General features: G+C 51.0%; 1 protein-coding gene across 1 annotated transcript in view; it reads left to right on the top strand.

Moving 5' to 3' along the window:
* The window catches only part of kif1aa (kinesin family member 1Aa), a 45081-nt gene that overhangs the window by 11397 nt on the left and 14469 nt on the right, over positions 1-19215 (top strand). Inside the window, exons 7-35 of the mRNA XM_047037042.1 lie at positions 6-184; positions 2254-2365; positions 2495-2572; positions 2664-2729; positions 2819-2836; positions 2972-3050; positions 3167-3245; positions 3928-4070; positions 5102-5140; positions 7299-7432; positions 8242-8321; positions 8585-8660; positions 10067-10146; positions 10630-10736; positions 10880-10960; positions 11174-11354; positions 11662-11734; positions 11895-11985; positions 12323-12471; positions 12693-12871; positions 13021-13158; positions 13873-14163; positions 16552-16670; positions 16879-16964; positions 17052-17178; positions 17447-17603; positions 17734-17824; positions 17919-18037; positions 18125-18180. Coding sequence (XP_046892998.1) covers positions 6-184; positions 2254-2365; positions 2495-2572; positions 2664-2729; positions 2819-2836; positions 2972-3050; positions 3167-3245; positions 3928-4070; positions 5102-5140; positions 7299-7432; positions 8242-8321; positions 8585-8660; positions 10067-10146; positions 10630-10736; positions 10880-10960; positions 11174-11354; positions 11662-11734; positions 11895-11985; positions 12323-12471; positions 12693-12871; positions 13021-13158; positions 13873-14163; positions 16552-16670; positions 16879-16964; positions 17052-17178; positions 17447-17603; positions 17734-17824; positions 17919-18037; positions 18125-18180 — 3208 coding nt within the window. The remainder of the gene's footprint in view (positions 1-5; positions 185-2253; positions 2366-2494; positions 2573-2663; positions 2730-2818; positions 2837-2971; positions 3051-3166; positions 3246-3927; positions 4071-5101; positions 5141-7298; positions 7433-8241; positions 8322-8584; positions 8661-10066; positions 10147-10629; positions 10737-10879; positions 10961-11173; positions 11355-11661; positions 11735-11894; positions 11986-12322; positions 12472-12692; positions 12872-13020; positions 13159-13872; positions 14164-16551; positions 16671-16878; positions 16965-17051; positions 17179-17446; positions 17604-17733; positions 17825-17918; positions 18038-18124; positions 18181-19215) is intronic.

The raw sequence follows: 19215 nt of genomic DNA on the forward strand, positions 1-19215 counted from the left end.
CCCAGGTGAGCTACATGGAGATCTACTGTGAGCGTGTGCGTGACCTCCTGAACCCCAAGAACAAAGGGAACCTGCGTGTGCGAGAGCACCCCCTGCTGGGGCCCTACGTGGAGGACCTGTCCAAGCTGGCCGTCACCTCCTACAACGACATCCAGGACCTCATGGACTCTGGCAACAAGGCCCGGTAGGCCCTCACCCCCTAGGTGCCCTCACCCCCCTGTCTCCCTCTCACCCCCCCTGTCTCCCTCTCACCCCCCCTGTCTCCCTCTCACCCCCCTGTCTCCCTTTCACCCCCCCTGTCTCCCTCTCACCCCCCCTGTCTCCCTCTCACCCCCCCTGTCTCCCTCTCACCCCCCCTGTCTCTCTCTCACCCCCCCTGTCTCCCTCTCACCCCCCTGTCTCCCTCTCACCCCCCCCGTCCCCCCCCAACCCCCTGTCCCCCTCAACACAAACACACACACACAACAATAGCAATCATACAATACAACTATTTTGATTTGTCAAATGTTTGAGTTTAAACTCCAGAGTAAGTCCTGAATTCCCAGGAGGCCTTATAGGATACCGTGCATGCCTGGCCATGAATAAACAGACTGGATGAATAGAACATTTATCGTGTTCTCATCAGGGGAACTTACTACATGAGAAAATTGGTAATGAAGTACCAGAATAGACAGGGTTGAGACTAAGCCACTCGTACAGCACCAAGCTCGCAGGTGCAGGGTGAAACTAGGACACTGTAGGAAGGTCACCATTCTGCTGTTCTGGGGGGAAAAGATGATGACACCAACTTAAAAGAATCACTTTTATTTGAACCTGTGTTCTTGTGAAATGCAATAGCGTGGTCACACTGGTGTCAGTGTCTTTGTCCTGTCTGCTAAAAGGCAGTGTTGACAAATTGCGGCTGTTTCCCCTTCCTCTGAGCTGTTTATTCTTACTGGATGTTAATTCCTCCTCTTGTTTGCTCCCTGCTGCTCACCCCCACATCCTGTCTCATTACCCCCTAACTAACCATGCTGTTACGCAGCCCAGCTAACATCCTGTCTCATTACCCCCTAACTAACCATGCTGGTACGCAGCCCAGCTAACATCCTGTCTCATTACCCCCTAACTAACCATGCTGGTACGCAGCCCAGCTAACATCCTGTCTCATTACCCCCTAACTAACCATGCTGGTACGCAGCCCAGCTAACATCCTGTCTCATTACCCCCTAACTAACCATGCTGGTACGCAGCCCAGCTAACATCCTGTCTCATTACCCCCTAACTAACCATGCTGGTACGCAGCCCAGCTAACATCCTGTCTCATTACCCCCTAACTAACCATGCTGGTACGCAGCCCAGCTAACATCCTGTCTCATTACCCCCTATATAACCATGCTGGTACGCAGCCCAGCTAACATCCTGTCTCATTACCCCCTAACTAACCATGCTGGTACGCAGCCCAGCTAACATCCTGTCTCATTACCCCCTAACTAACCATGCTGGTACGCAGCCCAGCTAACATCCTGTCTCATTACCCCCTAACTAACCATGCTGGTACGCAGCCCAGCTAACATCCTGTCTCATTACCCCCTAACTAACCATGCTGGTACGCAGCCCAGCTAACATCCTGTCTCATTACCCCCTAACTAACCATGCTGGTACGCAGCCCAGCTAACATCCTGTCTCATTACCCCCTAACTAACCATGCTGGTACGCAGCCCAGCTAACATCCTGTCTCATTACCCCCTATATAACCATGCTGGTACGCAGCCCAGCTAACATCCTGTCTCATTACCCCCTAACTAACCATGCTGGTACGCAGCCCAGCTAACATCCTGTCTCATTACCCCCTAACTAACCATGCTGGTACGCAGCCCAGCTAACATCCTGTCTCATTACCCCCTAACTAACCATGCTGGTACGCAGCCCAACTAACATCCTGTCTCATTACCCCCTAACTAACCATGCTGGTACGCAGCGCAGCTAACAGTCGCTGATGAACCACACCAAATTAGAGGAACGTGCAGTTATGTGTCTGATGAATGTTGTCTTCTTAGCTTGAGGGGGAGCACAATTTTAATTGGCCCTCCTGTTCTTTTCTTCGTGTCATTAATCCAAGCCTTTTATGCCTATTGGTGTAGAATTTGTTGTTGCTAAATGGATTATAAATGAATTTTCCCGTGTATTCTGGAAATTAAATATGTGTACTCTGTGCAGGAGTGTGGATGAGGGTTGGGATGATGTTAAGGATGATGTCTCTGCTCTGTACAGAACGGTGGCAGCCACCAACATGAACGAGACCAGCAGCCGATCTCATGCTGTCTTCAACATCATCTTCACCCAAAAGCGCCACGATGCCGACTCGGACAACACCTCCGAAAAGGTAGGGGGCGCCATCGCAACCTGAGTCAGCCCGACCCTCACCATCACCCTAACCCTCACCCAGGCTGTAGACTCTGTGAGCGAAACAGGAAGACGTGTCCATCCATCTTTATTGACGTTTCTGTCACAGGTCAGCAAAATCAGCCTGGTGGATCTGGCCGGGAGCGAGAGGGCCGATTCCACCGGAGCTAAAGGGACCAGGCTGAAGGTGAGCAGCTGTTTTGTATGATCACTCTCTTTCTACCTTTTACTGAAAAGCATGTCCTGTTCTGATGTCATTCCATTTCCTGTTCTGACAGGAAGGAGCCAACATCAATAAATCTCTGACCACCCTGGGGAAGGTCATCTCTGCGCTGGCTGAAGTGGTACAGATACACGTATTTATTACCCAAGTATTCATTTACTATGTTCGTTCTATGAAGTATCAGATGAATATTTTCTGTTTTGTTTTCAGGATTCGGGACCAAACAAGGTACGGTGTTGTCATGGGAACATGAGACGGGCCTGAGTGCTCCCTCGTGTGCTGACCCAGTCACACAGGTGTTCTGACTTCCTGCTCTGACTTCCTGCTCTGACTTCCTGTTTGATGTCTTTACTTCTCAAGCAGAACAAGAAGAAGAAGAAGGTGGAGAGTCACATCCCGTACAGAGACTCTGTCCTGACCTGGCTGCTGAGAGAGAACCTAGGTGTGAACACTCATCCTCCACCATCTAACCCTGCACAGCCTCCTTGCATCCAGCCTGTCTGTGGGTGCTGCCTGTGCTGCCTGTGTTGACTGTGTTGGCTGCTCTCTTCTCTCCAGGAGGGAACTCTCGCACTGCCATGGTGGCGGCTCTCAGTCCTGCTGACATCAACTATGATGAGACCCTGAGCACACTCAGGTGAAGACAACACTGATGGAACCACTCCCTCTCTGCCTCTCTCTCTGCCTCTATTTCTCTCTCTCTATCCCTCTCTCCTCTGTCCTCTCTCTCTCCCTCCCTCCCTCTTAGTTTTTCCCCTCAGACCTGTGTCTGAATGTTGCGCTGAAGGACGACATCATGTTGCTTAACACCAGGAGAAGCTGTGGGCTCATCAGATCTTCAAGGGCACAGCTGCTCTGTCAGAACGCTGCTCTTTCAGGACGCTGCTCTGTCAGAACGCTGCTCTGTCAGAACGCTGCTCTGTCAGAACGCTGCTCTGCCAGAACGCTGCTCTGCCAGAACGCTGCTCTGTCAGATCGCTGCTCTGTCAGAACGCTGCTCTGCCAGAACGCTGCTCTGCCAGGACGCTGCTCTGTCAGGACGCTGCTCTGTCAGAACGCTGCTCTGTCAGGACACGCTGCTCTGTCAGAACGCTGCTCTGTCAGAACGCTGCTCTGTCAGGACGCTGCTCTGTCAGGACGCTGCTCTGTCAGGACGCTGCTCTGTCAGAACGCTGCTCTGTCAGAACGCTGCTCTGTGTTCCTGGAGTCTGCAGCTCTTTCTCTGTGTGTGTGTGCGTGTGTTGGTTGGTACGTATGTGTGTGTATTTCTGTGTGTGTGTGTGTTATCCCTCTCACCTCCTGCTCCCCGTCTCCCCCAGGTATGCAGACAGAGCCAAGCAGATCCGCTGCAACGCCGTGATCAACGAGGACCCCAGCAACCGGCTGGTGCGTGAGCTGAAGGAGGAGGTGGGCCGACTGAGGGACCTGCTCTGCGCCCAGGGCCTGGGGGACATCATCGAGAGTAAGTCCTGCCCACGCCAACCATAACACTGTCATCACACACAGGCTGGGAGGGTTCAACCTATCACACACAGGCTGGGAGGGTTCAACCTATCACACACAGACTGTGAGGGTTCAGCCTATCACACACAGGCTGGGAGGCTTCAACCTTCAGCTCCCCTCCACCAGCTCAGCTGGATACAGGACAACCCTGGTGAACACAAACAGCTCTCACTGTCTCACAACCCTGGTGAACACAAACAGCTCTCACTGTCTCACAACCCTGGTGAACACAAACAGCTCTCACTGTCTCACAACCCTGGTGAACACAAACAGCTCTCACTGTCTCACAACCCTGGTGAACACAAACAGCTCTCACTGTCTCACAACCCTGGTGAACACAAACAGCTCTCACTGTCTCACAACCCTGGTGAACACAAACAGCTCTCACTGTCTCACAACCCTGGTGAACACAAACAGCTCTCACTGTCTCACAACCCTGGTGAACACAAACAGCTCTCACTGTCTCACAACCCTGGTGAACACAAACAGCTCTCACTGTCTCACAACCCTGGTGAACACAAACAGCTCTCACTGTCTCACAACCCTGGTGAACACAAACAGCTCTCACTGTCTCACAACCCTGGTGAACACAAACAGCTCTCACTGTCTCACAACCCTGGTGAACACAAACAGCTCTCACTGTCTCACAACCCTGGTGAACACAAACAGCTCTCACTGTCTCACAACCCTGGTGAACACAAACAGCTCTCACTGTCTCACAACCCTGGTGAACACAAACAGCTCTCACTGTCTCACAACCCTGGTGAACACAAACAGCTCTCACTGTCTCACAACCCTGGTGAACACAAACAGCTCTCACTGTCTCACAACCCTGGTGAACACAAACAGCTCTCACTGTCTCACAACCCTGGTGAACACATTGCCACACTGCTTTCCTTCCTTAGTGTTGAAAGTGTGACCCTGTCTCTCCTCCTGTCTCTCCTCCTGTCTCTCTTTCTCTCTTTCCTCCTCTCCCTCTTCCTCTCTCAGCATACCGAGGGCCCATAGCTGAAATAGCTGGTTTGAAATGTGTGTTTCTATTTCTCCCCAGTGCTACCCCTGCAGCTAACACCCGCTAACACAAGCTATGGCTAACACAGGCAAACTCAGCTAACACAAGCTAACTTACTAGCTCCATCATCCTCAGCACCAGGATACTTTAGCAGTCATGATAGATTATCACAGCAAAGGATAACAAGTATTTCAGTCATTAGTTGACGGTAGATGTCAGCTTGGTTGATCAAAATACATCTGCATTCTAATATATTTGTAACCTTTAACATCTTTCTAGTTTGTAGTTGGCTTGTGGGTAGTTGGTAACCCAGGTACACAGGTAACATGCCCTGGTACTGCGGAGAGTCTCTGAGCTCAAAGCTTTGGCTCTGAGCTAATCATGTGATCATACGAGGCAGTATGGAGGTACTCATGTGATCATACGAGGCAGTACGGAAGTAATCATGTGATCATACGAGGCAGTACGTGATCGAGATGTCTCGTATTGCTTGGCAGACAGAGCGTTCCAGAGCGTTCCAGAGCGTTCCAGAGCGTTCCAGAGCGTTCCAGAGCGTTCCAGAGCTCATTACCCCACACCTCTGATGGTGAAGGGGGCTGTTAGCTCTGATGGTGAAGGGGGCTGTTAGCTCTGATGGTGAAGGGGGCTGTTAGCTCTGATGGTGAAGGGGGCTGTTATCTCTGATGGTGAAGGGGGCTGTTAGCTCTGATGGTGAAGGGGGCTGTTATCTCTGATGGTGAAGGGGGCTGTTAGCTCTGATGGTGAAGGGGGCTGTTAGCTCTGATGGTGAAGGGGGCTGTTAGCTCTGATGAGATCATCAACGCCACCTGCTCTCAGATTGATGTCTGGAGTGACAGGCCTGAACGTCATCAGCAGCTGGCTCTAACACTCACACATCATTTGCTCTGCCCCCTGCTGGCTGTCAGGAGAACTGCACCCCTCTTCTTCCTCCAGTCATGCAGATAGAGGCTCCAACATCACGTATTGAACCAGATGACCGCAAGCTTGGTTATTACCTTGACGTTGGTAATAGTCTCTGCCGGTGACAGCGAGCTTCCATAACGATGTCTCAGTGTGATATCGCTCTCCGGTTTATTGCTTTGCGTTGCCATAGCAGCACCTGCAGAACTCTTTGTCTTGAGGAAGGTTATTGAAAGCTCAATATTCACACTGCGACACCATTTACAAAAGAATACTAAAAAAGGTCAGGCCAGGACATAAAATCCCTACCCTAACCCTAACCCTAACCCTAACCCTAACGAGTTTCAGTGAAAATCACTGAGATTGTGACACCAACTACAGCCAGAACTCCTCCCTGTGTCTGCCCAGATCCTACAATGGTAGCTTTCAAACAGAGGCCTACTCCTCTGCAGCAGAATGGCTGTGGCTTCTACAGTAATGGATCTGGCAGTGCTGGTTTTACAGTAGCTGTCTGGGTGCTTAATGAGCATCCAGCAGCTTTCATCTGGAACCTGATCTCAACAGTGCCATCTGAAGCACTGGTCTGTACCATACACCCTGTCCTCTGCCTTACACACAGTCATCCATGCTAGAGACATGATAGGAATGACATGTCCATGCTAGAGACATGATAGGAATGACATGTCCATGCTAGAGACATGATAGGAATGACATGTCCATGATGGATGGTTCACGGATGGTTTATTATCTCCAGGACCATGAATGGGCATGATGAGGCAACTTGTCTGGGGTCGAGGTGATTAGGTTTACAGCATGTTTCTGACAGGGCAGAGACTCCAGACATGATCGAGTTTGGAGCGCCCAACTGATGATGCTTGCTTGATGCTTGACGGCAGCAGCTGCTCTGTCTCCTTGCAGCTGATTGGCTGTTTCTGTTTCCTTGCGGCTGATTGGCTGTTTGTGCTCCTGCTCCTTCGTCACTGTTCCGCGCCCTCGCACGCTGTCCAACTTGAAGTTACGCTTTTGTATTTCAGATTCGTTTACAAGCTACATGTCTTCTTTCTTCTCTTCTCTCCTTCTCTTCTCTTTTCCTCATTTTCTGTTTGGTTCACTTATCCCCCCCCCACCCCCCCCAACATCTCCTATCCACTTCCTTATACCCCTGGCCCTGCCCCTCACTGACAGACCAGTCCGATTACAAGAACAATAATGATAAAGACCAAGCTGTCAATCAAAGGGGTGATCTCTCCACAGTGACCAATACCATGACAGGGATGAGTCCGTCCCCATCGCTGTCTGCCCTCTCCAGCCGAGCTGGCTCCATCGCCAGCCTCCACGACCGCATCATGTTCAGCCCAGGCAGCGAGGAGGCCATCGAGAGGCTGAAGGTGGGGACAGGACGCCATGCCTCACACACACACACAGACAGACACACACACACACACAGACACACACACACACACAGACACACACACATACACACACAGACACACACACACATACATCCGCCCTTTCCTGAATCCACACATCTTAAGTTCGTAACATAGTTCACACACATCTTCAGCAACAAGCTGTGCGTCCTCTTCCTCTCTCACACTGTGAGCGTGTGTTTCCTCTGTACCAGAGTGTGTTTCCTCTGTACCAGGGTAGAACCCAACACACAGCACTTCTCATGCCATTTCCTCCATGTCAGTGCTCCTGACGTCTCTGAGCAGTACAGCCACAGCCCCCTGCTCCCGTCAGGATCACTGACACAGTCACAGCACCCTGCTCCCGTCAGGATCACTGACACAGTCACAGCACCCTGCTCTCGTCAGGATCACTGACACAGTCACAGCACCCTGCTCTCGTCAGGATCACTGACACAGTCACAGCCCCCTGCTCTCGTCAGGATCACTGACACAGTCACAGCACCCTGCTCTCGTCAGGATCACTGACACAGTCACAGCCCCCTGCTCCCGTCAGGATCACTGACACAGTCACAGCACCCTGCTCTCGTCAGGATCACTGACACAGTCACAGCCCCCTGCTCCCGTCAGGATCACTGACACAGTCACAGCCCCCTGCTCTCGTCAGGCTCACTGACACACTGACACAGTCACAGCCCCCTGCTCTCGTCAGGCTCACTGACACAGTCACAGCACCCTGCTCTCGTCAGGATCACTGATACAGTTATCTCTGTGGTTCCTCACGCCAGGAAACTGAAAAAATCATTGCTGAGCTCAACGAAACCTGGGAGGAGAAACTGAGGCGGACGGAGGCTATCCGCATGGAGAGGTGAGGTCTGGGCCAAAGAAACACAGACAACACTACTGACTCACTCAGCACTGTACTGGTCCACCCAGCGACTGGGGTTCATGCTGTTTTAACAGATTGTTTTCCAATTGGATTTGTATTGTATTTGTATTTACTTTTTTACAAGCAGGACTTTAAAGGTCAAAGGGTGTAAACGTGTGTTCAGTCAGATATGTAGTGGAGAGTCTGTAATAAAGCGACATTGACGTCTGAGATGTGTCTGTGTGTGTGTGTGTCTGTCTCAGGGAGGCTCTGCTTGCGGAGATGGGCGTGGCCATGCGTGAGGACGGAGGAACAGTTGGCGTGTTCTCTCCCAAGAAGGTAAATCTAGCCAGTCCCACAGGAACAGCTACAAGTGTGTCATTACTTGGTATTCAGGTGCATTTGATTTGCATCTCAACTGGTAGTCAGAAGGCTGATACATTGGTTTTGTTACCCGTGGTGTAGCAAATCAAATGTACCCGAAAGGTATAACAGTAATTGAGATTAGCAGGTTCAACAGACCCTCTTCCAATCACAGACATGAATCCCTGCTAGATAAAACATCATCAGGACATCAGACAGCATCTTCAGTTTGCTATAATCCTTAACGTGTCGTGTTTGTGTTGGTCTGACTGTAAGCATTCCCTGAGGAAGCCGGAAGCTGTGTTTATAGACACTGTGGGCCTGTTCTCCCCTAACGAGGTCTGTGCCACAGCATGTCAAAGCGTCTGAAGCAACTCCACCTTCTGACTTTTCTTCCCTTTCCTACTCTACCACATTATTATCATTAACGTATTTTTGATATATTTCTTATAAATGTTGTTTCGTAAGAATATGTTGGAGTTAATATTCCAGCATGCAGAACATTTAGGCTACAAAGTTCTTCTACTGAAATTAAAATGTCAGCTCTTTCAAAATGGATCTTCTTTGATAGCCACATGTCTATTCAGTGATTCCCTACCTGTGGGCCGCGGCCCACTAGTGGTCTGCTAGAGTACTACAGGTGGGCCGCCAAACCAATAAAATATATATACTGTTGGTAAACGATTATAACATTATTATTTATATATTAAATCAAATTTAAAATTTACATTTTACCTTTAAATCACCATGACTGAAACGCCAATAGTTAAGTACGCCAACTTGCATACTTTGCATACAAAAATTGTTAGCTAGCTAGCACGGATGCGTTTGGTGGCCGCAAAATTATTTGGGCTATGCAAGTGGGCCGCCAATTGGAAAAGGTCGGGAATGGCTGGTCTATGTATTGTTAAATCATTATTATTGACAGCAAACACAGACCAGGCTGTGGTCTGGGCAATACAGACTCTAGGCATGAAAGACACAGCTGTTTTCAGTTCCTCTGTTTGCTGGAGGGCAGTAGAGAGCTGTTTCCTATTCCTCTGTTTGCTGGAGGGCAGTAGAGAGCTGTTTCCTATTCCTCTGTTTGCTGGAGGGCAGTAGAGAGCTGTTTCCTATTCCTCTGTTTGCTGTAGGGCAGTAGAGAGCTGTTTCCTATTCCTCTGTTTGCTGGAGGGCAGTAGAGAGCTGGATGATGAGGAGAGACATTACAGCCTCAGTATACACACAGGACAGTTACAAGACACCTGATTCTCTGTATCTTCAGGGTCTATTTCTGACTTCCACTGAGTGAATTTCTGTGTGGCTCTATTGGTTTGATCTCCGCGTGGGCTGTGTCTGTGTCATACAGAACATGATGTAACATCGTTCTCTGTGTGTTCCAGACTCCTCACCTGGTGAACCTGAATGAAGATCCGCTGATGTCTGAATGCCTCCTCTACTACATTAAAGATGGGATCACCAGGTAGAGGAAAGAGGATCAGATCTTTATTTACTTACTGTCTCAGTTATTAGTCTGAAGAACTCTTACATTTGCACTTTATTAATGATTAGAAGAACCTATATTCAGGCCTTCTGTTTTCTGCTTTCTCCTCCATCCCCCTTCCTCCTCCTCCCTTCCCTCCCTCCACCTGCTCCCTCCTCCTCACTCCTCCATCCCCCTTCCTCCTCCTCCCTTCCCTCCCTCCACCTGCTCCCTCCTCCTCACTCCTCCATCCCCCTTCCTCCTCCTCCCTTCCCTCCCTCCACCCGCTCCCTCCCCTCCCTCCTCCTCCCTTCCCTCCCTCCACCTGCTCCCTCCTCCTCACTCCTCCATCCCCCTTCCTCCTCCTGCCTTCCCTCCCTCCACCTGCTCCCTCCTCCTCACTCCTCCTCCCTCTTTCTCCCTCCCCTTCCTTCTCTTCCCCCTCCCTCCCTCATGCTCTCTCCCCTGCCTCTTGTCTTGCAGGGTGGGCCGTGTGGATGCTAACAGTCGACAGGATATTGTGCTCAGTGGCCATTTTATCAAAGATGAGCACTGCACCTTCACCAGTACCACTGGCCCCATGGGGGAAGGTGAGCTACATGGTTTGGTATAGTATAACATAGCATAAAATAGCATAGCACATTACAGTACATTATGCCTATACATCGTAGCATAAGCATTAGCAGTATGTTGCTATGGAGACCATAGCTCAAAGCATGGTGTCCCTCCCCAGCGGTGGTGCTGGAGCCGTGCGAGGGGGCAGAGACCTACGTCAACGGGAAGAGAGTCTCTGAGCCCACCATCCTGAAATCTGGTGAGTCCCTCTCCCTCTCCCCCTCCCTCTCCCCCTCCCTCTCCCTCTCCCTCTCCCTCTCCCTCTCCCTCTCCCTCTCCCTCTCCCTCTCCCTCTCCCTCTCCCTCTCCCTCTCCCTCTCCCTCTCCCTCTCCCTCTCCCTCTCCCTCTCCCTCTCCATCCCTCCCTAACCCTCTGCTACATTGTGTGTCTGATCCTCCCCTCCTTCTCCAGGGAACCGCATCATCCTGGGGAAGAGCCACGTGTTCCGCTTCAACCACCCAGAGCAGGCGCGGCAGGAACGGGAGAAGACGCCCTGCGCAGAGACCCCCGCGGAGGCTGTGGACTGGGCCTTCGCCCAGAGAGAGCTGCTGGACAAGCAGGGCATCGACATGAAGCAGGAGATGGACCAGAGGTGAGGAGGAGGAGGAGGAGGAGGAGGAGGAGGAGGAGGAGGAGGAGGAGGAGGAGGAGGAGGAGGAGGGAGAGGAGACCAGATGGAGGTGCATGTAAATGTAGAGGATATGTGTAGAGAGAGAGGAGAGAGGAAAGGAAAATATAGGAGATTCCATGGTTCCATTTATGGTTCCATCTGTGTTTCCATGGTTCCATCTGTGGTTCTATCTGTGGTTCCATGGTTCTATCTGTGGTTCTATCTGTGGTTCCATGGTTCTATCTGTGGTTCTCTCTGTGGTTCCATGGTTCTGTGGTTGTGTCGGCAGGCTGCAGGAGCTGGAGGATCAGTACCGCAGGGAGAGAGAGGAGGCCAACAACCTGCTGGAGCAGCAGAGGCTGGTGAGACTGACCCCTAAACCTAACCATGACCATGATTAGGAACTGTATCATACCTGGTACCTGACCAGGTTCACATTTTACAACAACAGCACTGTAGGATTAGGGTTAGGCCAGATCATGACTTTGTGATCCGTAATCTCAGTGATTTGTAATCCCACAGGATTATGAGAGCAAGCTGGAAGCTCTTCAGAAGCAGGTGGACCGCTGTAACCCTGATGCTGCGGAGGAAGAGGAGGAGCCTGACGAGGAAGGTGGGTGGAATGTCCTGACGGCTCAGCTGAACATCCAACACACCAGGACCTCCTTCTGCTCCCCACAACATCTGGTCCATAGATGAAGTCAACATTCACTACTGTTCTCTGTGTCATTCACACAGTCTGTCATTCACACAATATCAGTTAGAAAGTCCATGGGCAATATGCAAAAAGGTTTACTGGAGCGCACAGTCATTCCACCAGGAAACACACTGTATCTACGTGGGTCTAGTACTAGAGCATACATCCCTAAACACCTTGTTTGTGCATCAGTAGAGTGGTTTTGAGACTTCTCCCAAACCAACACACTTGTCTGACCTCTGTTGCCCCCCAGTGCCGTGGACGGAGAGGGAGAGGGAGATGGCACTGTGGGGGTTCCGGAAGTGGCGCTGCTACCAGTTCACCTCCCTGAGAGACCTGCTATGGGGAAACGCCATCTTCCTGAAGGAGGCCAACGCCATCAGTGTGGAGCTCAAGAAGAAGGTTCCAGAATATCACCACTACTTTGATCTCCTGGCTAAACAAAAATCTATCAATCTGTCTATCGATGTAAACTTTTTTATCTCTGCATTTTACAATATCCCTTGCTCTCTCTCTGTCTCTCTCTCTCTCTCTCTCTCTCTCTCTCTCTCTCTCTCTCTCTCTCTCTCACTCTGTCTCTCTCTCTGTCTCTCTCTCTCTCTCTTTTTGTCTCTCTCTCTCAGGTCCAGTTCCAGTTTGTGCTGCTGACTGACACCCTGTACTCCCCCCTGCCCCCTGACCTGCTCCCCTCGGAGGCGTCTAAGGACAGGGAGCACAGCCCCTTCCCTCGCACTGTGGTGGCTGTGGAGGTACAGGACCAGAAGAATGGAGCCACACATTACTGGACCCTGGGGAAGCTGAGGTATGTTCTACTGGACCTGGAGAAGGTCAGGGTGGTTCTAGAACCACAGACAGACAGGAAGTTCTGCTGTAGGAAATCCCATACTAGTGGGACAAGTGGTAGGACATCCTAGTATTTTTGGCACATTTTTGTGTTGCTGCCCCCTCTAGGCAGAGGTTGGATCTGATGAGGGACATGTATGACCGGGCTGCAGACATGCCCAGCTCCACCATCGAGGACTGTGAGAACGTGATGACTGGAGGAGACCCCTTCTATGACCGCTTCCCCTGGTTCCGGCTAGTTGGCAGGTAAACAGACCACAGAGGCACAGCATGGTCCTGATTAGGGTGAACACAACCGCATGGTCCTGATTAGGGTGAACACAACCGCATGGTCCTGGTCAGGGCAAAGTGAAGAGGCATGCTCATGGTCGGTCACACAAACTGTCTGGATCAGAAAGTTTCAACATCAGGAAGAGTCCACCACGATTCTCCTGTAGGATCTCGATGCATGGTTTTGATAAAGCTTCGAAGCATTCTGGGTAATGTAGTGACTGAATACTGTTTAGCGTCTGTTGTTGAGGGGTTTAGGGTGGAGGCAGAATGACTGTACAGTTTCAGATTAATGTCATTTTTAATGTGGTTCCTTGATAATGTTCTGATCAGAACTGAGGGAATGTGGGCTCGCAGTATCAACCCAACCAAAGCTAAACACACCTGCTGTCTAGCAGGAAGGGGTGGGTGTACTTTAACCCTACCAAGCCCCTCCCCCCCCCCCCCACACCATCTATCACTGCCTGTTACCATGGGAAACCCTTTAGGAGTATGCCTACGCAGACTCCATCCCTGCATACCTGTCGTCCTGTTGTCACACAGATGTGTGGGGAAGGAGAGTCATCTAAACCCAACGCACCCTCTCTGACTAGACCCCTGCCCCGGCATGTTGACCTGAGGGGCGGGGCTCGGCGGTGTGTGTCTCTCTCTGCTGTACTAACCTGGTTCCCATGTCTTTGGTTGCCCAAGCAACCCCATTTTCAACACGTGCATGAGCGAGCGCATGAACGACCCCACCCCCTCCCCCACCCTCTCCACCTCCGAAATTACCGAGCTTGCTGACTCACGGCGAGGGGGAGAGGAGGAGGAGGAGCTGGCGGAGTTGGAGGACCTGGACGATGATATCTTTGTGGACGACTCGTGCTCGGAGCTGGGGGGAGAGGAGGAGGAGGAGGAGGAGGAGAGAGGGGTCTGCCAAGGCGCCAGTGAAGGCCAGGACCCTTTTTACGACCGCTCCCCCATATTCAGTGTAGTGGGAAGGTTGGTGAGGCTTCAGGAGCGGGCTGGGGAGGAAACGAGCTCTTTCACTCTGAGACCCAGGATCTGCCTCTCTGAACACACACACACACGCTGACAATCACACGCTCATACGTGACACACACTCTCTGTGAACATGCAGCTGACAACTGGGATGTGTGTGTGTGTGCTTGCAAGAACTGGGAGTTTCCTGGATGGTTTTGTCACCATGGTCGGGAGGCCGTTTAATATCTCTGCAGGGGTACCAAGTCCTCACCTCAGGCTCCACGTGACAACACGTGACAGGGGGCATAATTACGGCCTGCTAGATCTAGATCCAAAACCAGCATCCCCAGTCTCTCTTTCAGCTGCCTGTCATCTGTCCAGAGACCCTCCCTGCCTCTCACCTGGCCTGGTGAACCAGTCTGCTCTCATCCACACCCCTCCTGGCTTTTAATGAGCACGCTTTTCACTGAAGCTTTAAGAAATAAACCCCCATCAAACCTTGTAATCATTAACACCTCATGAGATCCCCTCCCACACACAGCTGTCCAGCTGAAATGTTTAGGGTTCGACATCTGACATTGACCTGTGACCAAACATTAAAGGAAGATCTGTTTTACATTTTGCCGCTTATTCCGCTTGTCTCTTATCATTTTGATGCCGTATCTCACAAAACAAGACAGGTCAGTAACACTATTTTGAGAGGCCTAACATAGAGAACCTGTAGAACTATCATTAACTCCTCTCCCTCCACTAACCCTAACACTACCTTTACCACCAGTGGACAGTTTACACCTTGCTGATGGTAATAGTTGTTAAACATCTCCAGGCGATCATTAGGGTCCCTCTGAATAAAGGGACTAGACCAGACCAGAGATAAAGTCCCTTCCTGGACAGTGACCAGACATCTGTTTCCCCACCCCCTGCTCACATCACCTCGTCAGCCAGCCTGTGGTCAATCAACTCATTCCAGCTGTTTCAATCCTAATCCAAGCAACGTTGTGCCTCAACACCTGCTTGAGGTGTTTGTTTTGTACATCTAAATGCTACATAGAAACTCCCATTCAAGGACACCATCTGAAAGACGGACGTGTCTCACATGTATCTCCGATACTTGGTTTATTTGAACCTCCTGGTGGCGTCATTTCTCTGCCACGACATCAGTGTTCTTTGAAGGAGAGAAGCACCGCTAGGTGATTCAGAAGACTTGTTATCTCAAGATGAAAGAGCTGGTTTCTACTAGGCATGCACAAGTCATTTTTGTTGTTTATTTGACCCTTTTTTTTATTAATCAAATTTTACTTGGATTTTCTGATTAAAGGAGTGCTGTCTTTTTCACAAAACAGCACTCTGATCAGCAGAGGGCTTTATGGGCTCATCTGGTTTCTGTCTTCATCCTGTGTGTGCCTTTTAGTTTTTGGTGTAGCATACTTGAAGCTTTTGGCTGTGTTAACTAGCTCAGCCCTGTTCCATGTAATTATTTATCTTTGATTTGCTTTTGATTCCTTTGAGTCAAGAAGCTGAAAGCATATGTTGTTCACCTTTTTGTCTCGAGCATGTCTTCTTTGCACCTCACCAGTCTTGTTGTACGCCTCCCTCTCCTACCACCCCCTGACCCTTACATGTCTAATGAGGCTTCTGGGAAATGTAGTTTCAGACTGCAACAGAGAACAGTGGTTTAGTATGAAGTCAGCATGTTAGATGTTAGCTAAGTATCTGACAAAACACAAAAAAATATCAAAAACTTGTACTGTCAGTCCTTGTTAACATGTTGTCCCCCCTGTACAGAATCAGCAATTCATTTATCTAATCTACTCCTTTTAATATTCAAAACCTGACAAATTTCTACATGTATACTGAATTATTCCTCACCCCATTACAGCCTCCCTCTAGAACTCTCCTGTCCTGTTTCAGACGCTAGCTACAGACGCTAGCTACATCCCAGCTTGTTTCAATAGAAGATTTGCAATCACATAAACTACAGGACACACACACAGAAGAGAGAGTTTCTCCTTCAACACCAGCTCCGTAGCCTCACCAGCCTCACCAACACTCTTCCTGTAGTAAACAGCCTGTATGCGTCCCAGTAGATCATCCTCATCAGGACCTATCCCCCCAGAGGTCAGAGGTCAGAGGTCAGGGCAGCTGGTGTGAGAACAGGTCCAGCTTCTCTTTGGTTGCTTTGCAGCTTGATGTCGTGTTTGTCCTGTGCTGTGTTACTACGTCACTGTACAATGTTCCTAACTTTTATTCTCTCGAATTCTCTCACTTAATATTTCTTCCTTTCTCCCTGTCTTTCCCACTGTCTCTTTCTCTCCCTCCCTCCCACCAAACCTCCTACTCTCCATCCCTCCCCTCCCCTCTCCTCTCCCCCTCACTCCTTCTCCCTCCCCCCTCCCCTCCTTCCAGATCCTTTGTGTACCTCAGTAACCTGCTGTACCCCGTGCCCCTGGTGCACCGAGTGGCAGTCGTCAGTGAGAAGGGGGAGGTGAAAGGCTTCCTCAGGGTGGCAGTCCAGGCCATCTCAGGTAAGACCTGGACCTGCAGACGCCAGGGGAGGGGGGTGTAGGGCAGGTGGGGGTAGTGGAAGGCAGGTGGGGGTGGTAGAAGGCAGGTGGGGGTGGTAGAAGGCAGGTGGGGGTGGTAGAAGGCAGGTGGGGGGTGGTGTGCCTGGAGGACAGGCTTTGTGTGACTGCTAGAAGAAGTGAAGTGAAGGTGCTCTGTGTTTCCCTCCAGCGGACGAGGAGGCCCCTGATTACGGCTCCGGCGTCCGGCAGTCCGGCACCGCCAAGATCTCCTTCGAGGACCAGCAGTTCCAGCAGGTACGATGCCCCGCCCCGGCCGGACAGGACCAGCATGTAGCGAGTGACCTCTCACCACTGACGGGGGGGTCCTTGTCTGGGTTGCAGTTCCAGGAGTCGAGCCCCGTGGCCGTGTCCCGGGCCGCCCCGCCCCAGGAGGAGCTGAGGATAGTGGAGGGGGAGGGCCAGAGCGCAGAGACCGCACCCTCAGCGGATGAAGTCAACAACAACACGTGTACGTTAGGAGCTGGGCGGGGGAGGGGAGGTAGTGGAGACTGAGACTGATATGATTTCATCTTGGTCTAATGGTTGAAAACAGCATGTGGTCTCTGTGTGGAAGTGGGATATCAGGGTCCCGCTCTGCTTGTGCTAAGTATCTCCAGGTGGTAGAAACAAGAGGCTACTTGTGTTGAGATAGTAAAGATCTCTGAGCCCTGAGCCCTGAGCCCTGAGCCCTGAGCCCTGAGCCCTGAGCGTGACTCCTGTGCTCCCCTGCTCCACAGCCAGTGCTGATGAAGGCGAGAGCCCTCTGAAGGCGGAGGGCTGTGTGGACGGAGCGTTGGAGCACCTGAGGATCGGGTCCGTGTTCACCTTTAGAGTCACCATCCTGCAGGCCTCCAGCATCACTGCTGAGTACGCAGACATCTTCTGCCAGTTCAAGTAAGAGATTCACAGCCCTCCCGCTGGGTTTTCTAATGTTTCTAACAGTGTTGAGGTGGGAGGAGCCAGGAGGTGTTGGTGTGCTGTCTGTCTCAGATGCAGGTTCTCTGACAGATGTTGTTCTGCGTAGCTTCATCCACAGGCATGACGAGGCGTTCTCCACAGAACCCCTGAAAAACACGGGCCGCGGACCTCCTCTGGGGTTCTACCACGTTCAGAACGTAAGCCCCTCGATCCAGAGCCGTCACACTGTCAAACACAGAGGAACAGGCTCACATGGTTCTCTCAAACACCTATAAAACGTTGCTTTTCCAGATTGCTGTTGAAGTCACCAAGTCGTTTGTGGAGTACATCAAGACCCAGCCTATTGTGTTTGAGGTGTTCGGTCACTACCAGAAGCAGCCCTTCACTCCGCTCTGCAAAGACCTCATCAGGTGCAGAACCTGTCCCAGCATCTTCACCTGGAACAGTTTAGTCTTTGTGTGTTGACCGGTTGATGTTGACGTGTGTCTCTCCCCTAGCCCTCTGCGCCCCTGCAGAAGACAGATCCCTCGAGTCATGCCCCTGTCCAAGCCAGGTACGCACCAGAACCTTTCAGAAACAACAACACGTTTTGATTTTGTAGGTTATGGTGGTGCATAATCTGTCTTAGTATGTGTGGATGTATGTATGCATGTGTGTATACATGTGTATGTACGTTAGTGTACGTGTATATGTATGTGTGCGTTAGTGTGTGTGTGTTAGCGTACTGTACCATGCGTCACGTCACCTGGGCTCCGTGTGATTGGCTGTGAAGCAGCGGACTCAGACACACCCCCCGACCGGGAGAAATCGCTGGAACTGATTCGCTACCTGGTCCCGGAAGTGTTCAATGGGACGCTAGTGGACTCTCTCTCAGGCCACGCCCTCTCTGCTGCCGGCCTGGCCGCCTCCTTCCTCCTGGAGGGGGAGGAGCTAGCCAGCCTCCCAGCTCCGCCCATCTCTATCAGTTCTGTTATTAGAGCCCAGAAACCTGGTTGGTTCACGCGGTCGACCAAACACAAGCCCTGAACACAGCTTCTCTATTCATGTCAGGTTTGGTGCTATGATATGGGTTAGGGTTGGTCACTGAGATCAATCAGTAATGCATATTATGTTGGTTTAGATTCAAATTCCCCCTGGTTTGATGCTAGCAGTATGTACTGCGCTCGTACTACGACAATTGTAGTAAAAGTATTTATGACTTAGACACAGAGACAATATTTGGATTATATAGGTCACTGTTGACAGAATCTGATATTCCTCAATCATTGAGTTAATGCCACTATTTGGAGTCACACTGTCCCAGTGTGCTGACATGAAAAGGGAGGTGGGATTCAGGACCCTGTGCTTGGATCATCTCTCTGTGTGTGTGTGTGTGTTCTACTGTCAGTCACTCTCCCTCGCTTCCCCATGTGGTCTCTCCTGTCATCAGGGTTTTACGGGTGCACACACACGTACCACGTTCCACACACACACACACATTCCACACACACACACGTTCCACACACACACACGTTCCACACACACACACATGTACCACACACACACACACACACACACGTTCCACACACACACACACACACACGTTCCA

The sequence above is a fragment of the Hypomesus transpacificus genome, chromosome 16, assembly GCF_021917145.1.
Source record: "Hypomesus transpacificus isolate Combined female chromosome 16, fHypTra1, whole genome shotgun sequence".
Taxonomy (NCBI): Eukaryota; Metazoa; Chordata; class Actinopteri; order Osmeriformes; family Osmeridae; genus Hypomesus; species Hypomesus transpacificus.